The sequence below is a fragment of the Battus philenor genome, unplaced genomic scaffold, assembly GCF_028537555.1.
Source record: "Battus philenor isolate CCGP_79_NKW_IND1 unplaced genomic scaffold, ilBatPhil1.0.hap1 SCAF_15, whole genome shotgun sequence".
NCBI classification, from domain to species: Eukaryota; Metazoa; Arthropoda; class Insecta; order Lepidoptera; family Papilionidae; genus Battus; species Battus philenor.
In genome coordinates, this window is record NW_027181677.1 from 12,184,749 (window position 1) to 12,207,347 (window position 22,599).

Consider the following 22,599-nt stretch of genomic DNA (forward strand, 5'->3'; position numbering starts at 1 on the left):
CAATAATTTATTTTAATATTAAGAGGTCATAATAAAAATTGGTCGCCTTCAACCGGTGCTATTAAAAATCTATGATGGAGGCCTATTAGAATTTCTGCGGCTCAAAAGATGACGAACAAAATTCGCCTATTCGTCGCCATTTGCACATTATGTTTATAAATAAAAATAGTTGTTTTTTTTAATGTTGAAAACTGTACGGAAATTGCCGCGAGGTGATACTGAAATCATAAACGTCCTTCTGGCGGATCAAGAGAAAGACATTGTAGATAATCTAATTTGTTTACTGAAATCATAACTTCGTCTCTGACGTTTTGTGTTTCGAACAGAAAAGATTAGACGGAAAATTCGAAAGATTGATTTAACCAAAAAGGATTTAGATTCACGACTATTAGAAAAAGATTCAAGAGGATAAAACCAATAAAGAGTTATAGTAACAATAATAATATATTTTTTACAGTTTAATTTTGTTAATAATATATTAGTAAATAAATATTATATAGATTTATTATTATTACAATCTTCTCACACTACGCTTACTGTATATTGTGTGATATCTTTACAAGGGTATTTTGTTTATGGTGATATAGTATACAAGATGTCATCTACGGGAGTGCAGGGAAGAATATTATATATTAATATAATTATAATTTATTCAAACAAGTCATTTTGCGAATTTTCAGAACTTTATATAAATATAATAAATATTGATTACATGACGACATAACCTTAAAAAATAATTCATGGTTCTGCGTTTATACTTCACCGCACCACAAAATGGCGCTCGGTGTTCTAACAGCTGATTAATGTCATCTAGGCACTTATCCTGTTTTATTCTACTAATGAGTTAATGTGTACCAATGTTGCCATAAGTTAATTGGTATATTTTACGACATTTTACATGTCAAAATTATCCTAAAATATTTTTGAGTCCCCTACCATTGAGAATTATTGTATACAGTTTTCTTTTTTTAAAGGTACTGTTTTTATAGGCACAAATGAAGAATAATCGAATTTAATAGTGAATTTGATTTAGATCGAACGGTAATACTATAATCCTGATGGACGGTAAATCTGCTATGGCCTTACCACGATTACGTTGGCGTCCATCTTGACGTATAATTCTGTAACTTGCGGGTCTTCAATTAGTTCATATCGACATACGCGGCCGAGTCGCGCTCCAGGAGTGACATTAGCTAAAATACATCTAGTGTTGTACCCAGTTTTACAAGAATACGGTTAACAATAATTTATCGATTAAAAGTGATACATATATAGTGCATGCGTTTTATGTGATTTTAATATACTTTAATGTTATATACTATTGAGAAATTGAAATTATATGTAATTAAGAGGTCGAGTATGTTCAATTTGTATCAGCATATTAAGGCAAATAATGAAGGAAGAGAAGCGAAAGAGTCGGAGACAACGGGACACGATAGGTTCTACCAGGAACGTTCGAGGTCTAGCTATAGGAAGAAGAAGCGACGCGCTGCCTGTCGCAGGGCCCAGTCGGCTGCGGAACTCGATCCTGAGTCCATAGCCGCGGCGAACAAGAGGAATGCTTTCAAGATGCGGTCCGTGTCAACTGACAAGGACGAAAGTGAAGGTTATTTACCCTATTTTTGTCATCTTTTTAAGTTTAAACAGTAAAATATTTATCTATCATCTTAATAATCATTTTACCTGTAAGACATACACTGTGGTCATAAAAATTCGACATAGGACTCACTCATAGTTTAACAATAGGATTGGTTGTAAGCGGCCAGTTTCTAGCCTTTTCCATCGCTCTTTACAAGGTCGTCTGTTCATCACGTACAAACCATATTATTATAATGTATTCTGTAGTATCTAACTATCTTTAGGCTATGATTCTAATTAATGATTCTAAAAAAGTTCACCTGCCAGTCACTTTTCCTTTGGTGATACTATGAAATGTCCACTGCATGTAACAAGGTACACATGTAATAATGGTAGCCCAGCGGTAGACAACTGAGACCGCGATCGTAGGTCGTGGATTAAAATCTCGAGATACATTATTACACAATTCACATTTTGTGCATTAATAGGGTTGCCACTGCTCACAAACAAGTACCAAGGGGATGGGCAGTACCGTCCCCTGCTTACTATAATACCACATTGCGATCGCCAATCTGCCTACCAAGCGAGTTCATTATAGTATACCACATAAATATCTTTGGAGAAGTTAGATACCTCGCTGTGGGCGTCTATGTGCTAAAAAGAAGAAAAATCTAACGGTCATTTTCTATCACAAGATATGCTACTGCTATATGGGTCTATACACATAGTATAGTCTTTTTGACGTTCTACTTCTGCCTATTCATTCTTCTCTTTAAGTTAACTTTGATATTCCATTCTGTTCAAAAATGGATTAATCTGTCCTGAAAATACTAGTCGAACACAAATGAGATTATCTAGGATCGATATATGCCGGAAAACAAGAAGCCATGTCCACGTTAATATAGTTATGTATGTTATAATGGTCAACATTTTCAAATATTTGTTTAGTGAGAGCCCCTGGCTTATTTGTTATTGCATATCTGAATCTAAAAGGTTAATCAAATGAAATATTTTGTTATGTGCGTAGAAGAGAACACGGAGAGGACGCCTTTAGTAGCGCAGAAGATCGACTCGCTAGCGAAACTGCTGTTCAACAAGTCTCTCATGGGCGGCAGCTCCGGCAAGTCTTCGCCTTCTGAGCCTTCATCGTCTCCCAAGTAAGTTTAGAAATTTCTACGAAGTAAGAAAAGGACCAATATTTAGCCACGTCCGCACATGCAGTGGTAGTCGTGCAATAAAGTGCACCGCCCGCCAGCCCGTTGATAAATGCGCATGCGACAAACAATTCGAATTACACAACTGCCTTTTAACACGTGTTTCACCCCTCCACGGGGCATCTTCAGGAGTTATGTTACACCGATTAGTGCCAAACACACAGTCAGTGTTTGGCACGAATGAACAACGCCTGATTCCATTAAATACTTCTACGAAGTGTTTCGTTCATTGTACTTCGAGCATTTGTAGTAATCATGACATAAAAGGCAATCGTCCTTTTCTATTCATTCGCATTAACACTTTTGCACAAAATGCTTCGGTTAACCTAGAAATAATAAAAGGAAATCTAAAACTAAATGCAACACTGTATGTTGGATTATTAAAATGAAATAAAAATTCAAATAAAATGTAAATAATCCTATACGAGTTAAATAGACTGTGATACAATAATAATCTGTGATCTAGGAAAGAGAACGAGGAAAGGAAGGCGATGTGTGAAAGAAGATATGAAAGAGAAGTGAAGAAAGAGATTGTGAGGGACAGGAGGAAAGTAGATAAGAAATCGACAAAGATGAAAGGAGAATGATGAATAAAATTAAAATATTAAAAAATTACCCGATAGTGTAAAGTGGAGCAGGGCCCCAAATACGGTAGGGGAAATGAAACACTGCAGGTTGAAGATACCGTAAGCTCATTAACAAGTTTTAAAATTTAACAAGTATATTTCACTAAAACGAACGATCTTTTGACTGTTTTTGGATTTAATTATATAAATAAACAGCCATGAGCCTTTAAAAATTAGTGCTACCCAAATATTATGTTAGGGGTTATCTAATAAGTTGTTGAGACAATTTTAAGTCATTGTAGTGACCATGGATTCATAAGCCAATCTGCGGCATATATGCATGCTTCTTCCAAGCTGTCTTAATGGAGATATGTAGTGGAGGTGGAAATGATAATAATAAATGGGTCCATTAATTCGCCCTTTTTAACTTGGTGATTTAAATGTTCTCGTAAATCTAATCAAATGTTAACTTTGTCTTTGCATGCACAGGACTGGAGAGAGTTCTTTCGAGAGTACAGTCGCGCTCGCAATCTGCAATGAATATCTGTCACAGTCTTCGAGGTGATACATTCGAATATCAACACCATCAGCACCATTTATACTTACACAAAGAGTTTCGGTTAGGTCTTCAAAGGCACCCTTAAATTCTTAACGCGTATAGACGTGACAGACCAATCTGGTGGGGTTCTGGGGTGGAGAGTCACGAGGAGGATTCAAAGGGAAGTCTCGAGGGTCCTTATGCCTAGACACACCCCGCCTTCCAAGCGTGATGATTATGGTATATCTCCCATGGATATCTTTGTGAAAGGTTTATGGTTTTCTTAGTGTGCGTCGATAAGCTGAAACGACGACGATGAGGATCACATTTAATTTCTTTTATTCTTTGTTGTACATGCAAAGATATATTTAGCCTGTAAAAGTAATATAGTATATACCGTGTTTATTCCTGGATATACTGGAGTTTTAGTTACAATAAAATAGATTATTGATTACAAAGACATGCCATAGTTACTTGCATATGTCCGTCGTACACACAAAAATATATACTTTTATTATATCAAGCAGTATATATCCTTCGGCTGAAATGATGTGCTTTTTACAAGGTTTTTTTTTAATATTATTTTAATTTATTGCATTATAATTCAGAAATATTATACAGAAGTGTATTGTTAAACGTTGACGACAATGAAACACCACTGGTTCACAAGGATTCCTTTATACACAAATCAGATGGCCACCCTACTTTAGCACTAGCACTAAGTATACGTTCGCTTAGTCCAACCTTAGCTTACAAATCGCACAAGAAATCACTGTCCAAACAACGTACCAAATAGTCACTTTATATTACTGATCGTAGGTTTTAATCTTATAACTCGAAAAACAACAATAAACTGTCGACATTGTATTTTATTGTATCTGAGAAGTTTTTGCTGTTAGCCCTAAGGCTTTTACAGCTTCATCGAAAAATAGTTCACGGAACGGAGGGGTCCTTAAGCTATAACTGTCGACATGGGCAGTACAGCTTTTTATACTACGGAGAAGGGTTTAATAAGTTCAAGATACTACTCAGATAGAATTTCCGAGAACCGTACACAAAAATTTGTAAATAACTTCATGGTCACGCGTGTTCTTGATCCTAGGGTTCAGTTTTTATTGTTTAGAGGGTTCTGTAACTCGTGTTTTGTAACAATATGTTATAAATACGAGAGAAAAATATAACAAGATTATCAAACAAGTAAAACTAATTTATCCAATTCTTATAAATTAAAAGCCATTAAAGTTACTACACTAGAAGAATATATTTTACATTATAGTTAAATTCGCAGATAAAGTAATGGTGGTATACCATACCTCCTTTCTTTTCAGGTATGATTTAAAGTCACAACTGGGATCGATTGGATCTAGACCTTACAAGCACTGGTTCGCGATTCACGACAATTCAATTAAAACGGACCGATTGTTGTCGTTGGTAAGTCTGTCATATAGTCTGATCACACTACATACTCCCCCACACCATCCCCCTTTGCTATTTTATCTCTATTGAGGTAGAAAAAGAAACAAGAAGATGTATAGCCATAGCCAAAAATACAAAATAGAAGATTCACAACGTAATACCGCAAAATCACGGGAAAAACCGCAATAAAACTGGTCAATTCCTTTAGGTCTTCTTTATAATAAGCTATGGGGCAGTAACTTGAACTTAGATGATGGATCAAGGTAAGAACAAGTGGCGGATGGGAATGAATATAAAGATTATTCCGTCTTCAGGGGACTTCAACAGTAAAGATGTAAGGATCTAGTGAAGTTACAATGCTTGTAACAAATTGGAGGGGACCCGAAAGAAAGAGAAAGGAGGTATGACTAAATAGACGGCGATACAATGATATAATTGACATATCAGGGAAATACTGTTTGACTTAAACCAGAGAAAGAGACGGGTGGAAGAAGTTGAAGGAGACTTACTCAAAAAGTGGTTCATATCTCGCGATAATAAAAAACTTTTTGATTTATTTATAATTTTTATTATATTTTATTAAAAAATTCGAACTATAATTGTGAAAGATTTTGAATGTTCCTTCCGAGTGACGGAAGGGGATTTCAAATGTGTTTAAAGAAATAAAACATTTACTAACAATAAGACCTAAGTAAAGATATTAATATACTGCTAGTATTTCAATTGTAAAATAAGGATATGGGAATAAAAAGCCTTATTATTATAATAATAAAACTAATTGTTTTTTACTTTCTGTCTGTGCAGATTTGTTACTGACAGAAATTGTTGGCCTGTCGCATTTCAATACAAAAAATCACCTTAAGGACTTTATATTGGTTGGTTGGGAAAAGGTTTGCAAGTTTATAATGGTTTTCGGTGATGAATATGCTATATATTCTTCCTTTAAAAACAATTTCTAATTTCTAAATATTCATTTTTTTTCCATATAGATCTAATCGCTTCTATATTAGTTGCATATATCTGCAGGGCCTTTGGGTAAAAAAGCATAAAAAGCTAATTGATTTTGAGGTTGAGCCAACTCTTAGAAAAGATGCCTTAGAAACTCACGTAAAGAGATATTATTTCATCAAATTGTAAAAGTGATCAAAGGTTGATAATCAAAATTGTAAAATGAAGGTTTTATTTATTTCCCAACATATCAAACAGGAATATCAGGTTAAACCTGAAAACTGAAATATTTCTGTATCCAACAGTGACGTATTTTCCAGGTGCCTTTGACAAGCAAATGTCCGATAGAGGCCAGTGAGCGTTCCCGTGCCCTCATAGTGGAGCTCTTTCGTGCCCTGCACCATCCTTACATCTATCCGGTGCTGGACATGCAGTTGTGCAGCGGGCATGCACTTACCATTCTGCCATTCAATCATCGGGGCAGTCTCAAGGATCTAATATACAAGGTTTGTTCTATTATTTACAAGGTATTCAAATACGATTAAGTTTAAAATTCAATTTAAGCTTATGCATTAGAACTCCAACTTAAAAAATTTCTTAACTCTCCCTCTTTCTCTCTTTTCTGTTGAAGTTGACGCTGTTAGCCTCGTGGGCTTTGAAAAATGAGTTCTGCGAACTAAAATTTGGATCTTAATATTTAGACTGTATAGTATAATTACAGGCATTTAATTTGGCTCATCAGAAATGTTATAGTAGTCGGCATTTAATTTTGTACGACAGAAATTTTATAATATCTCACATTTGATTCAACATATCAGTAGTGTTACAGTATTTGGCATTTGATTTGGCACGACGGAAATGTAATAGCATCCAGCATTTTATTTTGCTTGTTATAAATGTTATAGTACCCGGCATTTGATTTGATACGTCGAGAATGTAATAGCATCCGGCATTTAATTTGCCTTGTTAGAAATATAATAGTGTCCGGCATTTAATTTGGCACGTCGGAAATTTCTTAGTATCCCATATTTGATTTTACACGTCAGCATTGGTATATAAACTAGTACAATTATGGCCAGGGCTGCCTATGCCAATAGCAGACTATTTAACTTTGTACTATATGATATGAAAGTTATGTAAATTTATATAATATTTAATTGTATGGCTATATAGACATATTTAAAATAAATTAAATATTAGTAATGACGCTCCATATCTTGTTTTTGAAACACTGTTCTTTAACACAGAGTACGTGGAACGAGGAATACTCCAAGAAGTATAACCAGCCCGGCACGGGACTTCCCGGATGGCAAGTAGCGACGTTCGGCCGTCAGATTCTAGAGGGACTTCTATTTCTGAAGGAGAAAGGTTTTCCCCCTTTCCGTCATCTTCACACCGGCAACGTTGTCGTGCAGAATGGCGTTGCAAGGTGATTATATTTTTATTAAGAAGCTGATGTAATTCTTAACTTAAAAGTTTAAAGAAGATTGTGATTTTCTTTATTAAAAGATTAACTTTTATAAAGAACTAGCTGTTACCTATTCGCTTGGCGTGGCCGATACTGCCTTTTGCGAGAGTAATTTCATAAAAACTATTCTTGGTTACATGACAAAAAATATATTCTAGACTAATTTTATATTACAAGAACTATAGTTTTAAACACCATTTTGTGAAAATTTAGTGAAATCCGTTCTTAGTTGATCTCTGCACGGCAAAAGGCATAATCATGCTAAATTTCAAGTCTCTAAGCATTTTGGTTTTATAGATATCGTGATGAGTAGGTTAATACAGGATTGATATTTTGGGCAGAGGCGCCGACATTGAGAACCTATTTATTTTCAAAAGACAGCAATCCAAGTAGTTTACGGCTATGAGCCACGGGTGAAAACGGTTTAAAGAAATCAATATTCTTACTGTGGCTTCATAATATATTTATGATAATATTTTATAAGTTTACAATAATCATAATAAATTTTTAAAAAAAATTAGGTATGGCCATAGTGTATTTACAAGAAAAAGTGTCTGTACTAAAGTTTCGTATACTAAAAATATCCAATTAATTTATAATTAATGAAATCAGTAAGAAAAGGTCCAATATTTAGCCGCTTCCGCACATGTTAAGTGGCTAAATATTGGTCCTTTTCTTACTTAGGATGGACTTCCGCAAAATAACGCCTGATTCCATTAAATAATGAAATCAGATTTTTTAATATAATTCCGTAAAACATTATTGGAATACCGTTTATAAAATTCAAAAAGCAAATCAAAAGTAAATTTAAAGCAAAGGTATATATAATCCAAAAATTAAATATTGAAATGGGTAAGATCCTTGGCAAGGATGTAACTATTTTGTTTTCATTTAGATTAAATCTTACAGAAAGTGTATGTGCCATAAATCGATATATTTTTTTAAAAAAAAATGTGTTGTGGGGTTTCTTCCTGCTTTTACTCCACAACTATAATATTTTACAAAACAGAGTAGATCCAAAAATATAATAGATTTAATAAAAAGTTGACGTTCAATAGAGAATAGAGTCGTATTGAGTTCCAATGTTGAATAAATGAATTATATCTTTATCATAAGTAAATAGATTTGTCTGTATTCGACCCACATGGTTTGTTTCATGAAGTAAGTTTTTTGTCATAAATTGACGGTGTTTTTCCATTTGGCTTATAAAGAACCTGGAGAGCTTGAAATGGAAGCAATTATAATATACTTCTTACTACTACTTCTTCTTTAGTATGTATCTTTAATGTACTTGTGTCTAAAAATAAGTAAAGTTTTGAGACTCAATATCTTGTACATTTACGTCAGGATATGTGGTCTGGAGAATACATTGATTGGTGCCCTGCCGCGGTGTCCGCTGGTGCTTGCAAGCGCGCCAGAAATTGCGGAGAGCCTTGCCCTGGGCCACGTGCTGTTCGAGATGTGTGCCGGAACGGAAACCAACATGGCGCTGTTAGCTGACCTCTCTCCTACCTATCCTCACGTGAGTGCTTATATAATTTGTATTCTTTATAATGTTACTTACTGTGGATTCTGACTCGAAATGAAACACTGGTTCACAATGAGTCCTTCATTCACAAATAACATGGTCACCCTACTTTTACATAAAGTATACTTTCGGTCGCTGTGTTTGGGACTAATCGGTGTAACATAACTCCTGAAGATGCCCCATGGAGGGGTGAAACACGTGTTGAGTTATTTAACGGTGGTAGTTGTGTAATGCGCATTGTTTGCCGCATACGCATTTATCAGCGGGCTGGCGGGCGGTGCACTTTGTTGCACGACTACCACTGCATCTGCGGAAGTGGCTAAATATTGGTACTTTTCTTACTAAGTATACTTTCGCTTAGTCCAAACTTCGCTTCCAAATCGCTCAAGAAATCACTGTCCAAATAACAAATAGTCACTTTGTATCACTGATAATAAATCTTAATCTTATAACTTGAAAAACAACACTGAACTGTCGTCATGGGGAGTACACTTATCTATACTACGGATAAGGTTCTAGTAAGTTCAAGACAGTACTCGGTTATAATTTCAGAGAACCGTATACAAAAATTTATATATAACTTCATGGTCACGCGTGTTCTTGATCCTAGCGTTCCGTGTTTATTGTTTGGAGCATTGTTGCACAGACTTATTAAGACTAGGGGCCGCTCGGGCAAATCATGAACTGATGGCGGGCCGGCCGCCAGAAGTATAGGTAATAAAAGACAATAAGAAATTGATAATATAAAGGAATAGGATTCAATATTTTTCAAATGTACGAGAGTATTATTTTTGCCGTCGGCGGGCCACCAGTATTCGACCGGCGGGCCGCGGTCTGTGCATCCATGGGTTAGAGGGTTCTGGAACTCGTGCTTTGTAACAATGATAAACTGTAATCGAAAAGTAAGGGGATTCGTGGTCGAACTTAAGTATCTGATGGCTCAGTTGATTGGCAAGTTGGATTCATTGAGTTATGTAGCGCGTAGAACAGATCACTTATATACTTTTTAAACTCTTATTTATTGACGTATATCAAGTAGCGACATCATCCGGCTGCATAGCATATTACTGCGCTACAAACTGCTAACGCTACTGTAGCGCCCGTGTGCAATATAACCTTGGCGCCCCCTAGGACTGACTCCCCCTCCCCCGCGCCCGCGGCTATAACTAATAACTTTGCCGTCGTAACAAGAAAGTTTTTTCATATTCCAACAAGCTATTTTAAGTAGATAACACTTACAGTATAGTATTAGTTTTAGCGTTTCGTCTTATGACGGCAGAATCTCACTCATTGTTTTTATGCCTGTAGCACATTTCTGTTGCGAAACTAAGTGGCGATCCGCGATAGATATCAAGATGATGCTCTTAGCTGTCTTAGGAGCGCCGCGGCGGCCGTGTGCATAGCACACCTTGCACTATAGGTTAAGCCACCCCTGGTTACAAAACTTTTTATTCGGAATGAAGTTGTGCTGTTAGCCGTAGAAGGCTGTTATAGCTATATCGCTTTCAAGGCTTCTAAACTAAGAACGTTCGTATTTTATATACCTTTCTCTGTCGAACACATCTTCTGTCGCGTCACACAGCCGACACGTGCGATTGGTTAGTAAGTAGGGATTGTAATTGCCTGAGTAATATACGGTTTCTGTAACTAAAAATTAATGTCAGGTTGGCCGAGTGGTCTAAGGCGCCAGATTTAAGCTCTGGTTCCCGAGAGGGAGCGTGGGTTCGAACCCCACACCTGACAATCGGATATTTTTTTTAGTTCACGGAACCTTCCGTTCCGTGAACTCATTTCAGATGAAGCTGTAAAAGCTTTAGGACTATCAGTATTAACTTCTTCGAAACAGTACAGTATAAAATAAAGTATGTAAATAAAAATTCTTTCTGTTCTCTGCTCTCGAGTTTTACTTTCAATAACAAAAGACAGTCTTCAAAAAATTCAACAATTTAAAAGTCTTAAGATATAAGTGAAAATATTTTCACCTGTACTTCATTTCACTTTTAACGATTGTATCTATTTCTAATGTGGCAGCTATAGTAACAAATGAACTTACCCGTAAGTGTCCTGTTTTAAATATATATTTCGACTGTCTACGACAAAAGAGGTTTCTTTTATCCACTATAGGCAAAATATTTGACCTCTGTTTCGCCTGATGTTAAGTGATTGCAAGGTCTACGATGCTACATGTTTACCAAAAAGGCTTCACTCTTGACTTGAAGACTCCCAAGTTATAATTAACTGGAAATAATGACGCTGGTAGATTCTTTTATACTATGGCTGTCGTATTATAAAAATAGTATCAAAATGCTTAGTGTTTGAAGTGATTTCAACCGCGTATGGATGTAGTGAATCCATGCGTCTTGTGAAAGAAAGGATATGGCGGAAATAATTAATGTAATTTGGAGGCACACTTTGCAAAATGTGGTCTATATAACCCCCATATGGCAAATTTTCGATGCTCCAAGCTTTGAAGATTATTGCTCTGCTATATGCTGGAGTCCAAAGGTTCGAGCTGATACATCCTTCCTGCAGATGGCCAGACGTGTCGCCAGAATTTCCAAGTATCAATTAGTTATAGTATAAGAAATTGTATCTCTATCAGGTGGTGGAATTGATCGAGCAGATCTTTGGAGCGCGTACACCGAGTCTTCACGAGCTGCTGCTGTGCGAGTTGTTCCGCAAGATCGACCTTCGCGAGATGAAGGGCTCTTGTCTGCCGGTATGTTTTATGCTTATTTATTTAGGCAACCCATGACCAGAAATAATGTTCACCATCATAATTTCAGCCGTATGACAGAGTCCAGGAATAAACCCTGGACACTGGCATCCCCAATAGATTTCCAATAGGGCCGCTTGGAAGCGGTTTCCATCCAGGTCTTTCGTAACAATGTTAACTGAGTATTTTTAAACCAAATGATTTTTGACTTGTATATTTATATATCACTAACTAACTGTGACTTCGTTCTGTAAAATGTTATCGGACTTCGATAGGCCGAAATATATAAATAAAAATTATTGTTAAATAATATCTTAATTTATTAATATTGTCTCTATAAATATGTACAAAAATATATTTTAATTTTGATTAATACTAGACTTTAAGTACGTCTTAGTCAAAGATTTTTTTATAAATTATTGTTTTTGAATCTGTGTGAAGTGTGGTACTGTCTTTATGAATATACATTATAGTAAAATCTTATTCTATTAAAAACAAACTTCTTGCTGAAAATGTTTTGATCGCGGTGATAACGTTTTATTTATATATAGAACTTCAGCCAGCGACTGTCCCGTTCGTGCCTGTGTCTGTTGAGCGAGGTGACGCGGCGACAGGCACGAGCACTCTCCGGCCCTGCTTCACCTTTGACACCACCAGCTCGCAGGTAAAACTCTTCACTCCTTTTCCTTTCATTTTATCCCTTACAGGTAATTCTTGTCTGACGACCGGAATAACAACTGAGGTGAATTTTTAATACACCAATACCTCACTTTACGTCGTGGTTACGTTCCAAAAAAAACACGACACAAATTGAAACGACACAAAGTGAATTAAGATTTTCTATAGCAAACCGTGTAAAGATCGAAGATAGTTTCCAGGGTTACGAGAATACTAGTTTTTAAAAAGAAAATTGAACAGAGTAAACATTTAAAAAACAAAAATAATACAACTCTGCCAATAAATAATTTGAAATTTTTTTTACCTTTTTTGTAACCAGAAACAACACGTAAAAATTTAAATTTAATTGTCTTTTAAAAAAGCACAACACACTACGTAATTGAAACTGAACACTAAAATTAGCAAAACAAATTAAAAATTAAACTATTAAAATTTCATTGATTTTTAGTTATAAAGGGAATCTCAGAGTTTTGATGGCATGGCGCTATTAGAAACAAAAGTGTTGCCATCTTTTAGAAAAAAAGGAAATTTCAAAAAAAAATTAAAGATTCGAACCCAAAACAACGCAACCTCGAAAATCTAACGACGCACAGAGAATATTAGTACTAATTAAGCAGCGACGCAACTTCGAAAATTACGCAAAACGAAACGACGCAAAGCAAGGTATTGGTGTAATTGTTTTTCGGAAGAAACAGTTTGTAAAATTAGGAATAATCTTGACTTAACTTCTTGGAAATAACAATTACTAGAGGTTATGTTAACAAAGGAACACACATAGCTTTTACACTTATAACTAATCAACCTATAAATAGCCTAGAAGATTGGGATTTTGAACCGGCATCGGCCAGACCAAATAATGCTCAAAATAGTGGCCACTCGGCCACGGACGGGCTATCTCAGGTTAAGACGTCCACCATGGTGGACAAACGTCTGTGTGAAGGCCTAAGTTTCTGGACACAGTGAGCATCTGACCAGTACTTTTACAAATCTATGGCGAGACTTACGTCCAGCTGTGAGCGACCCACTGTTGAAATAAATCAGTATAATCAATGCAGGTTTTTAAACAGAATGTTTGTAAATAGGTGTAAAGTTTTAAAGGAATGAATGTATAGATCATTTCTTAGTAATGTTCACCCTATTTTATTTCAGGAATAATAAATAAGACAATGATAATATAAGTAAGAAAAAGCATCCGTAAAATTTCCATTACTACATATTAAATATTATTATTGTTCCCTATAGTAGCTAGAAGTTATTTCTCAAAAAGGATTATTGGGAATAGATATAAATGCTTTAAACTTTTTATACCTATTTGCAATCATCTTGTAAAAATTACAATAGCAAAATTATTTATTTACCTGGCATTTTTAATTACGTCTTACAGGAGGCATTTTCCGATAGAACAGGACTTCACCGAGGTGTGGGAGTGGTGAAGCTGTCGCCGCAAAATTAAAAAAAAAATAACTGTAATTTATATATTTATCAAAAAATAAACAGAATATTTATCTACGTGTTTATATTATATGACATTAATCAGATTTAATATCGTTTTATTTTATCTTTCGGATTAAAAGTTACCCTTTGCCCATCCATGAATATACTAAATAACAAAATTATTATAAATGAAACAATTACAGATAAATATGTTTTAACTTGAATTACGATCAGAATATAATTTTTTTTATTAAAAAAAATGTTTTGTTAACAATAGTTTGTTACAGAAATTTTCAATTTGGGATCGTAATACGTAAAAAATATAAACAGTAGTTTGTATATTAGTTTGTCGTTTCAGTCCATAGATGCCCACTGAATGTATAGGCATCCACCAAAGATATCTATGGGAGAATATACCATAGTTGCTTCGCTGTGCAGGCGAGTTGTCAATCGCGGTATATTATTATTGTACGCAGAGAGTGCTGCCAGTCCTCTGGCAACTTATTTGAGAGCAATGGCAATCCTAGAAAGTTAATACACAAAGTGTGTCATGGAAATCGAACCTGAGACTTATGATCACAAATGTCATTCCTCTACCGCTACCAATGTTTCTACTCGCGTCTACCACACTACCTCACTTTACGTCGTGGTTACGTTCCAAAAAGACACGACGTAAATTGAAATGCCGCAAAGTGAATTAAGATTTTCTATAGCAAACCATGTAAAGATCGAAGCTAGGTTCCAGGGTTACGAAAATACTACTTTTTAAAAAGAAAATAGGACAAAGTAAACATTTGAAAACAAAAATGTAAATTTTATTACCTTTTTTGTAACCAGAAATAACACGTAAAAATTTATATAAATTTATTATTCTCTTAAAAAAAAGCATAACACACTACGTAATTGAAACTGAACTCTAAAAGTAGCAAAACAAAGTGAAAATAAAACTATATTCAAATTGCATTGTTTTTAGTCAGAAAGGGAATCCTCGAGTTTTGATCATAGCGGAATTAGAAACAAATGTGTTGCCATCTTTTCAAAAAAAAAAGAAAATTAAAAAAAAATTAAAGACTCGAACCCAAAACAACACAACCTTGAAAATCAAACGACGCACAGTGAAAATTAGTACTAACTAAGCAGCGATGCAACTCCGAAAAAAACGCAAAACGAAACGACGCAAAGCGAGGTATTGGTGTATTTACAAAAATTTAAATTTCTCAGAAAATTTCGATGTTTGAAATATTTTGATAATCCTTTAAACTGCCTAATTTCTTTGTTCCAACTAAAACAAATTAAAAAGTCCATCCGAGAATCTATGTAGTGCTAAGTGCAGTATAGATATATCTAAAAGGCATTAAGTCCGCTATTATAAAGTGTAAACAGTATAAATAAAGAAGTAGATAACATCAAAAATATAATTAATTGACTATTATATCGTCTGTATTATTTTTGGAATAGATACCAAATAATATCGCAAATTCTATAGAAACGATAATGTCAAAATGAAATGTCAAGGAAAATAATAAAAAACTAAATAAAAAGCTAAATAATGTTCATCTTCATTATATATAATTAATTTAGTAGATAAAGCAAATATGAAATTTCACGTAATTATACATTTGTTTCGATGTTCCTACGTATGAGTTGAATTTACGTAATATAAGATTTATTACAACATGGACAGAGAAGCATTGATACCTAGATGGATTAATTTCGTTTTCGGCGGATTGAGCGGGTGAAGTATCTTTATTATTTATAATTTATATTTAACATTGTTAAACACGATACGAAAGACATTTATTACTAATAAATATTAGCTTATTTATTGCTTTTTTGTTAAAACATTCACATACGAGATTCTATATTCTTTAGGATAATCGAATTCGGTGGTCGTTCCCCATCACGAAGACGCAGCATTAAACATAGCATAACTCTAGCATGTAAGGCTGCACCAGGCCGATAGGTTGCATTACGAAATAAAATTTGTAAATATAAAAAACAGTAAACACGCCACAGATTATAAATTAAAACAGAAATGAAAAGCAAACTGCACTCAAATCTTAAGATATTTTTTTAATAAAGCGTAACACACTACGGAACCAAGAGGAATATATACGGCACCAACGTATTGTACGTGTAGCTAGTCTTCAAAGATAAAAAAGATAGAATTTGTTTATTCAACATTGGAACTTTTAACAGTTTTGATCGTCTACTCATTACACATCAAGAATCGTTAATGTTGTGCCTGATACTTCTAAGGAATATGGAATCTCCCCGGGCGTGCATAAAACAAGGGTCACCTTGCATTTTTAGCAAGGTTCATTTTAGTTCAAGATGGACACATTAGTTCAAAACTTCTAGAAAGGTTAAAGTAACCTTAACCCTTTTATTCCAAATTAAAATGTTTGAAGTGGACAGAGGTCTCCTTAATAAGAAAAGGGCCAATATTTAGCCACTTCCGCACATGCAGTGGTAGTCGTGCAACAAAGTGCACCACCCGCCAGCCCGCTGATAAATGCATATGCGGCAAATAATGCGAATTACACAACTGCCACCGTTAAACCACTCAACACGTGTTTCACCCCTCCACGGGGCGTCTTCAGGAGTTATGTTACACCGATTAGTGCCAAACACAGAGTGACACAGAGATCTCCTTCATAGTTTTTGAATGGGACAGATAAAAAGTGATCAGCGTCTATCGTGTTCAGTCTACCTTAAGATGATCGTGTGTCCACATTGTAGGTAGACGTAAATCGCTGCAGTTTCCGGTCTGTGGACTCCTACCTATCGACCAGAATATGTTATTGATATAAAAACGTAACAAGACGTTATCATTATTTGATTAAACGTGTACCTGTATTTTTTCTAAGACAGTTGTACCCAACCTTTTTTATGCCATGCCACTACTTTGCCTTCCTAAATTTTTTATGCCTCCCTTTGTAACATGTTATTTATATATTAAAGCGTAAGGGTTGAAATCGTTTTGAGTCCACTTTCAATATGCCCCCTTGTGGGGCGTGGGACTCACGTTGGGATAGGTCTAAGACAACCATCCATAACGGGGACACTAGATACAATTTAAAAAGAGTATCATCTAGAAATTCTCAGAAGATGACATAATAATCTCCAGGGTATGCGCAGCGAGCGTGGTGCATCCAGCCGACCTGGTTAAGACTCGAATGCAGCTCCTACCACCCAAGGTGACGCTGTCCACTTACGCGGTGGTCAAACGGATCATCCTGAAGGAGGGTGTTCGCGGATTCTACAGCGGGTTCTCGGCGTCTGTTTGTCGCCAGACCACCTACACAGCGGGAAGGCTGGGCTGCTTCATTACAGTGCTCGACTGGTATAAAAGGTAACTAATTAAACAAAAATATACGTCGGATAAATATATATGTTCCGCCCACCAGCCCGTAGTTTCACACCAGAACCTTTTTTTTATTCAAACATATAGATCTTGTTATATCGAGGCATTGATGTCAAAATATAATAAAATAATAACACGCATGCTATAGAAGCAATTGGCACTGGTTTTGTATTTATTGTAAGGTGCTAGTTTTTATATTGATTCTAATTTTTATCGCCAGTGTTTTGTTTACTGTTTTTTTTTAAATTGATCAGTTGATTAAAAAGGTTGCTCACCCCTGCTTTGAAGGGTCACCTCTTGAGAACAAACAAGCTATATATTTAAATTCACACGTGAGGATATAGCTTGTGCACTTATCTAAAAATCAATTAATTATATAAGGAGAAAGTTTTCTTTAATAATTGGTAAATTTGGATCACTTCATATTAAAATTAATTATTGTTTATTATCTGTCCCTGCAGACGTTATGCTGTCAGAATTACGCATAGCAATATTAAAAAAATAATAATTATAATATACTTAAGAATGATCACTTTATAAAGGATGTTTAGAAATAAGTGTATAAGCTTTTTGCCGACACTTGAGTTATACATTAATAGCCAATCATCTAGCTTTTTTTTAAGATGGAGGATGGAGATCTCTCCCTCCCCCATGTGGGATAGGTCTTGTTTGTTTATTTTTTTTACTTTCTTCTTTTAAACTTCTTCAGCTCTCTTATACTTTTTAAGTTCTCTTATTATTCTTCTTTACTCACAATATATTTAATTTTAATACTAGCATTCTTCGCTATAGGGGGCCTCTTGTACCCCTATCTTTAGGAAGGACAGGTTCGTTTTTATATTTCAATATTTATTCTTTCTTTTTTATTTCCATACTCTCCTATCATTCTTCACATGATCTATCTTTCTTCTACACTTTCTATCTTTCTTATCTTTACTAAGTACCATTCATTCGTCGCTTTACTTACGTCGCTTCGTCTTTAATATCACGGGTTTTGTTATCTCATTTATTTACATTGTATATACATATTTACCAGTTTACATTTTTAATTTACTTATTATTACTATGTGTCACAGAATTATTGATAGTTTATTCTGAATCTCTTGCTTTGATTTTCCTTGCCCGTAGTAAATATGGAAAACCGAGTTTCTCCGAGAAATTGTGTATAGCGTCGTTATCCGGAGCCGTGGGCGCAGTGCTGGGCAACCCGGCGGAAGTGGCGCTCACACGTATGACCGCTGACGGCTACATGCACCGGGATAAGAAGAGGAACTACAAGAACGTGTTTGACGCTCTGGTCAGGTATGGATAGTTATTTTTTTAATGGGCATAGTACAAAACTATACACCTTGCAGTCGACGAGCCATGGAAAGAGTTGTTTTTTTTTTCCTCCGCGAATGAGAGGAGAGGAGAACCCTCTTATCACTTTTGAACGTTTATTTTAATATTTTTTCAGGATAGTTTCATTTATTTTTCTTGTTTTGTCCGTCACAATATCTCGCATTCTATCTACTTCCTTTACATTATCTTTTATTCATAACAATATTTTAAAAATTTGTGTTTTGTTAAGAATGGCAAAAGACACTGGAAGCAGCTCGCATTCAGCGTATTTCGAGAACCCGTAAAGACATCAGTAAAGAAGTTCTTACGTCTAGGAGTGACTATTATATATCTTATATGTCTTGGTATTAAATAATTTTTATTTTATCACCAGGATCACGCGTGAGGAAAGTGTTCTGACGCTGTTCCGTGGTGCTGGCGCCACCATCACCAGATCGATGGTGGTGAATGCTTCTCAGCTGGGCGTCTATGCGCAGGTAATTTGCTGGTTCACTATCTCGTTTATGTCTTCTCTTGTCTGAGCTGTGATGACGTCACAGATTTCACTTATGATATATTTTATATTTTAGCTCACAAACAGTTCTCTTTACGTCATTTTAATATTGAACCACTATTTCCTAAGTTCTTAATTCTTACATCCTCAATTCTTTTTTTTTGACATTTTCTATCCGTTATTCAACCAAAAAGTTTGCATACGTAATAACTCGACAACCTTCGATTAGCAAATATTAGTTATTTAAAAAAAATGAAGCATTCTCCGGCTAATAAAGGCAGACTATTGCCTTTGACTCTTGACCGCTATATGGCAGGTGACAGGTACCAAAGATCTGTCAGTTGGAACTTTGACATAGAGCTGCATATAAAGTCGATCTAACCTACTATTACCATCATTTCAGCTATAAGACGTACGTCCACGCTTCATCATGGGTGCTACATTTCCAATATAGCCGGTTTAAAGCCACTTACATCCAGTGTCTTCCGAGGACTTCAACAAGTCTGTCCACCTTGTGGGCCCTACGTTGCGATTACCAGTTTGTGGTCTCCACTTCAGAACATAAAATCCCAGCTGTGACCTGCCCACTGCAACTTACTTTGAATACAGAAAAATTACATATTCTATTGCATACAGATTACAAAAATATTTAGATGACAAATATCTGAATTCTGTCATAATGAATGTGACAGCAAATGCTTGACTTTTGGCCAATTGTCCACCTGTCAAATGTCAGCGATGGCCAAAAGACAACTATCCAACATAATAGTGTACTTGGTTGTTTTTTTTAAGGCTCGTGAAAAACTGTTGCCGATTTATGGCGAAGGCATAAAACTTCATTTGGTCGCGTCCATGATATCTGGCTTCGCAACAACCTGCGTGTACCTGCCTGCTGACATTGTGAAGACCAGGTCAATAAGATGTTACACTACTAATTCATTTGATGGAATAATCAAAGTTTCAGTAAAAACAGTACATACTGGACATGGGCCTCTTCCAAAGATTTCCAATAGGGTCGGTTGACAACAGCCTGCCTGTCTTTTGATGCTCCTGAGGGAGAAAAGCACTTGCCGGATGGTTTAGGCGTGTTGTAATTATACCACACAACAATGTCAATCTGAGTTACAATAAAGCTTTTGTTGTAACAGCGGTTGAAGCGACGCGTCTTGCTGGTAGAGCAACGAGACAGAGAGAGATACATAGTCAAAAGAGAGAGAGTAGAAAAATAGATGCGTCCTTGAATAATGAGTTTGTTTGTGATGAAATGGTTGTAATTTGTTTTCTCTTCATTTACATGTCGTGTTATAATACATTTTTTCCCAAAGTGGGTGTCAAACTCCGCGTAACGTATATATTACAGAAAGTTCACTAGATGGCGCTAATTTGCTGCAAGCGACGAAACTAGATGGCGTTGTCCTCAAATAACCGCCAACAGCAACTTGCTAATTCGCTGGGCTATTTCGGATCTTCTTAATCATGATTCGAACTAACAGAAATATCTCAAGATCGTCAAAAACCTAAACATCGTAAGTATTAATTTTCTTCGCAATCCTGGATTAAAAATGTCTTTGATTGCAGGGTCCAGAACGCGTTGGAGTCCAAGAGCCAAATGGGTGTTCTGATGACGGTGATAAGGAACGAAGGCACCAGGAAGCTCTGGTCCGGCTTCCTTGCAACCTACATGAAGCTGGGCCCGCAGACAGTTCTCCTATTTCTGTTCTTAGAGCAGCTCAACGCCTTGTATTTGAAGATTGGTTGAACACGTCCTTAATACCACCAGGTTTATTTCACTGCACATATGTGTCTTCAATCCTTTGTGGCCTCTCTACTTCTTCTGTATCTGGAAGGAAAGCGCCTTCACTCCTTCGTCAACTCCTGGATTTTTCTTCCACACTTTTGTATGAAGATTTTTTAAGCTATTTCAACATTTTGATTTTCTTTCCACTATATAATTACCTGCTGTCTCCAGTTGACATCACGTTACCCACTATCTTTTGAGTATGTTCTCTCATTAAATCGATAAATGTCATAAAATTAGTTTTTTGTAAAATTCATTTTTAAATGAACGCTCCCTTGATCTTTTGCGGGTGGGATTTCGTAAAATCCACTTAGCTGAACTCTACAAAATTCTACGAATATTCTTACTAAAATTCAATTCTCTAAGTCTTATGGTTCCAGAGTGATGAGTCAGTATATAGGTGGATATCTCTTATACGTCAATACATACAAATTGAGGGTAGAAATAAAATAAATCAAAGAGATGGGATATTTGGATGCGTATTTCTAGTTATTGGGCTAGAAAATTATAAAAGCAAAAAGTAAAAAGAAACTAATAATGTTAAATATTTTTAAAATCTCTTCTTGAGATATACTTATCCATCTCATTTGACCATTTGCTTTTCTTTAAAGTAATTTCACAAGTTCTTTCCATATTAAGCTTACGCTTCATCGTTTGGTAAGAATGGATCCCAATACCCTATTCTCTGCTTAATACCGAATTTTCATTTGCATATATAATTTATAACTTTTATATTGTCCAAATTTTGATTATAATTCTGTAACAATAAAACTCAATTTCCAACCGTATCTTTTTATTTCTAACACAGCCCAAATTATAGCATAAGAAACATTATAATAATAGCATAATCTTAAATTACGTGTGTATATATATAGTCGTCCTATTAGCTCACGATTTAACAAATGATTTATTGTGCAATAACGAAAATAATAATTTAGTTATTTAACAATTAAAGAAAAACGACATATGTTAATAATGGGTAGAAATCGATTTCGTTTTAATCGATTCGTTAAGCTTATCGATTAAATCTGATTCGATAAAATATTTAAAAAAAGAATTTTTTATGTGATACCATTGTAATATACAGACGAAAAGTAGATTCCAACACTTTTAAGTAAATACTCGTCGCTATTAGACATTTTTTATCTCGCAGAAAGTGTTAGTCGGGTAAGACAGATATACATGAAAACATCTGTTCTAAGATATTTAGTGTGCGTTTTGTCTATTGCGCCTTTACCTCTAAATCTATCTTGGGTATATTTATAAGATTACCTTCATAAATCACAGCCCAGTATGGAAACTGAAAGGAAGATTTATTTTTCCGAATTGTCTTTGCCTAGCATCTTCAAAAAGTCTATAACAATCATTAAAATGTGTATTTATATGTGTATACTACCAGGTTTTAAAATTTGATTCAAAGAACCTGGCAAAAAACACGACAGTCCCAATTTTAATTAAAAAAAATTCCCGCGTAAAAATCAGCATATCACTAATTAATGGAATATTTATTTCCTAA

General features: G+C 35.2%; 2 protein-coding genes and 1 non-coding gene across 3 annotated transcripts; all 3 read left to right on the plus strand.

Moving 5' to 3' along the window:
• Positions 1 to 1,004: 1,004 nt before the first annotated feature.
• On the plus strand, positions 1,005 to 14,083 carry Slob (Slowpoke binding protein). Its single transcript, XM_068761981.1, has 10 exons — positions 1,005 to 1,606; positions 2,606 to 2,735; positions 3,848 to 3,919; positions 5,225 to 5,327; positions 6,581 to 6,766; positions 7,508 to 7,689; positions 9,076 to 9,250; positions 11,859 to 11,975; positions 12,524 to 12,636; positions 14,035 to 14,083. The coding sequence occupies exons 1-10, from the start codon at positions 1,309 to 1,311 to the stop codon at positions 14,081 to 14,083; spliced, it is 1,425 nt and encodes a 474-aa protein (XP_068618082.1). The 5' UTR covers positions 1,005 to 1,308.
• Positions 10,916 to 10,999, plus strand: TRNAL-UAA (transfer RNA leucine (anticodon UAA)). The gene has a single exon. It is a non-coding gene; the product is annotated as a tRNA-Leu (tRNA).
• Positions 14,084 to 15,760: 1,677 nt separating the features above from the next.
• LOC137919021 (mitochondrial 2-oxoglutarate/malate carrier protein-like) lies at positions 15,761 to 21,044 on the plus strand. The gene is made up of 6 exons (XM_068761982.1): positions 15,761 to 15,819; positions 17,215 to 17,439; positions 18,580 to 18,753; positions 19,166 to 19,268; positions 20,078 to 20,196; positions 20,864 to 21,044. The coding sequence occupies exons 1-6, from the start codon at positions 15,761 to 15,763 to the stop codon at positions 21,042 to 21,044; spliced, it is 861 nt and encodes a 286-aa protein (XP_068618083.1).
• Positions 21,045 to 22,599: the final 1,555 nt, after the last annotated feature.